The sequence below is a fragment of the Aphanomyces astaci genome (assembly GCF_000520075.1).
Source record: "Aphanomyces astaci strain APO3 unplaced genomic scaffold supercont1.19, whole genome shotgun sequence".
Lineage (NCBI taxonomy): Eukaryota > Oomycota > Saprolegniomycetes > Saprolegniales > Verrucalvaceae > Aphanomyces > Aphanomyces astaci.
In genome coordinates, this window is record NW_009798282.1 from 59,303 (window position 1) to 62,306 (window position 3,004).

A 3,004-nucleotide genomic window follows, 5' to 3' on the forward strand; every position below is an offset into this window, starting at 1 on the left:
TCGTCCTTCGTGTGATGAGGATGTGCTTTTAGCTATTGAGTCGATGGAGAGCCGCTTGGAAGACGAGCAGCGCGTCGGTGAAATTGTAGGACTACTAGATTCTGGTGTTTCTGGGTCTGGCGCAAATGATGGAATTGAAGTAGTGTAGCATGTCATGCATTAGCTCGTCGTGCACATCAGATTTTGAATATTAATACACGTACCACATGGAATAGTACATATTTTGAATACAAATTTCTATATATTCACTAACCAAAAAAAAGTCACTCAAGTATACTGGAACGGAGGAAGTATTAATTGTACACCGGAACTCAGAACTTCAATTGTACCGTTACACATATGCAGTTCGGATATTCGAGGGATTATCCGGTTAATTGTGTCCACATTTGGGACATTGCCCTTTTTGAAATGTCCAGGTACAAAAATCCCCGGGAAAAGTTATCAAATAACGTTATCCGTATTTACGAGGTACAGCTGTAGGAACGATTTTTAGGGACAGCGAGTTGCGAATGCTCTTTCCAACTACTACGTACTCCGAGTAGTAGTATATCGTTAGCATGTGATAGATTTTGAGTTACTAGTACTGTATACTCTATGTCAGTTGTTGGTAGACTGTACATGGACTCGTCTCATGGAGGTACAGCGTATGACAATACAAGTATGGTGCACGTCATCTATAAACTACCAACTTTTCACAAAAATGTCTGACTTCTATTTCATATTCATTACTCAAAATTTCAGCAAATTGAGACGTAGAATTGACAGATCTCAATGTAATGAAGAAATTCTACGTCTCAGATTCAAATTTGGTGTTGAATTGGTCCAGAAATAGATATTTAACCTAGCGATATTTTACATGGGCGCTTGGATATTTGGCCATAGGGGTGGCCGCTGAGATGTATCTTGATTTTTGTATGTGACTCTTATCCGTATATAATATCCGGAGGCAGTTGGGACCTTTAACCTCCCACTGCAGTGATAAAACGCATGAAATCGGTATTTAACGTATTTTGTTTTTGGGTTTAACTACATTAATTGTACGTTAAATAATAAAACCTCCACTCCTCGATTTGGCCAGTTGGAAGTTTTTAGATGACGTGCACCATATATCGGGTAGCACCCAGATCAGTCGGTCCGTAGCCGAGAACAGGAAGTTCACCACCATCACCGACGGCAAGGGTGAAGGATTTGGCGACAAAGGCGGAGTCGATAAAGTAGCGACGATGAGGTGTGCAAGAGGCGTTAGCGCCGGATTCAATCATCCCTTTGTTGGAGAGTTGGGGATAGAGCGAAGGTTCCAAGGGAAATGGGTTTGTGTGGTTGTAGAAGGAGACTTTCAGGCAGAGAGTGTCCCAGGTGATTCCAACGTAGAAGGGAAATTGGGTTGTAAGAGTGGGAGGCGTGGGGTTAGCGGTGTAGGCCTTGAGCTGGAGGTTTTCTTTAATGAGCGGCAGCAGAGATGGTGGACGCGCTTTGGGATGGAGGCCAGTTTGGTCTTTGAAGAGGTGATAGGCGACGCATTTGTCATAGAAAAGTTGGTGAAAGGCGTCGGCGGTAATATTCGCCATGCGAACGTAGGGAACATCGAGGATTGGACCCCAGAGGTCTTCTTCATCGGAGGAGTACACCTCTTTGCAGTTAAGTTGGACGAATGCCCGGTATATTTGGTCATGTGCCCGATATATTTGGCGGTGTGCTCGATATAACTCGCCATGTGCCCGTTAAATTTGGCACCCGCAAGTCGTGTGACCGATATATTTGGCGGTGTGCCCGATATAATTGGCCGTTAAAATTTCGGAGGGAGTTGAAGTAACGTTATGGACGAAACGTTGAAGTATAGGGGAAACAATCTGTCGCGCGCAGAGCTCATTTTCGATTTACCTCAAGGAACGCACCCACGATGGACGCGCGGATGCCATGGGCAACATGGGCGTTGGTATGTGACGACACAGCAAGGATGCGGCATGTGTCGTTTGACGACCATTTCTATATTGAATTGACTTTTTATTGCGTGATTTCCATTTTCATCCGCCACACGACACAATTCATCGGGCAGATGGCCAATGACTTGGGCGCACGGCCAATTATATCGACCACACCGCCAAATATATCGGGCACACGCCATGCGGGTGCCAAATTTAACGGGCACATGGCCAATTATATCGGGCACACCGCCAAATATATCGGGCACATGACCAAATATACCGGGCATTCGTCCAACTTAACGGCAAAAAGGTGTACTAGGGGCGAGCAGCACGAGGAGGCGGAGGTTCACTTTAAGCAGGCGGATCGACGTAATCGGCAGGCGTGGGAGGTCGAGTAGTGCCTTTGTTGGAGTTGGGAGGTGTGCGCGGAGGATGAATGCGGTAGGCAGGAAGAGGGGGAAGTAGAGGGTCATCCACCGTGGAAGAGGCGGAAGGGAGTGTGATATAGTTTTGCTGAAAGGGGCTGTGGTGGGATGGTGAGTGCTGTGGTCGTAGGCCAAGCGAGAGTAGTAGACGTAGAAGAAGATGAAGGGCGTGTTGATGTGGGTGTGGTAGGCGGAACAGACGACTGGGTAGGTGGTGGTAGGGGTTTGGGATTGGAAAGGTGTTGGCGCTTCGCAGGTGGCGCCGATGTAGAGCGCCGAAGAAAGGTGGAGGAAGGGTGAAAAGTTTGGGACATATTCCATCCAGCAGTAGCGGATGGGCGTGGTGGGAAGGCGCGTCATAGTGGAGACGATGAGCATCGAGGGTGGGCGGATTGAGGATGAGGTTGGGAGCGGTCACGATTGGGTGGGCGTAGCTGGGTCCGAGAGGAACGACCACGCTGGGTGGAACGTGGAGACGATCGACGGGTAGAAGTACGTAGAGGCTGTCGAGAGTCATCACGATGGCGCTTGGCGTAGCTGCTGTTGGGCACTGATCATTTCCATGGTCGTCGTCGTTAACGTCACGGTGATGATACTGCGTATGACCATAATTAATTTTGCGTCACGACGCGTTTTCGACGACAATGGGTGTCA

At 47.9% G+C, this 3,004-nt stretch overlaps 1 protein-coding gene across 1 annotated transcript; it reads right to left on the reverse strand.

Moving 5' to 3' along the window:
• Window positions 1-2,221: 2,221 nt before the first annotated feature.
• Window positions 2,222-2,728, reverse strand: H257_08466 (hypothetical protein; the record flags this gene model as incomplete). Its single annotated transcript, XM_009834336.1, has 1 exon — window positions 2,222-2,728. The coding sequence occupies one exon, from the start codon at window positions 2,726-2,728 to the stop codon at window positions 2,222-2,224; it is 507 nt and encodes a 168-aa protein (XP_009832638.1).
• Window positions 2,729-3,004: the final 276 nt, after the last annotated feature.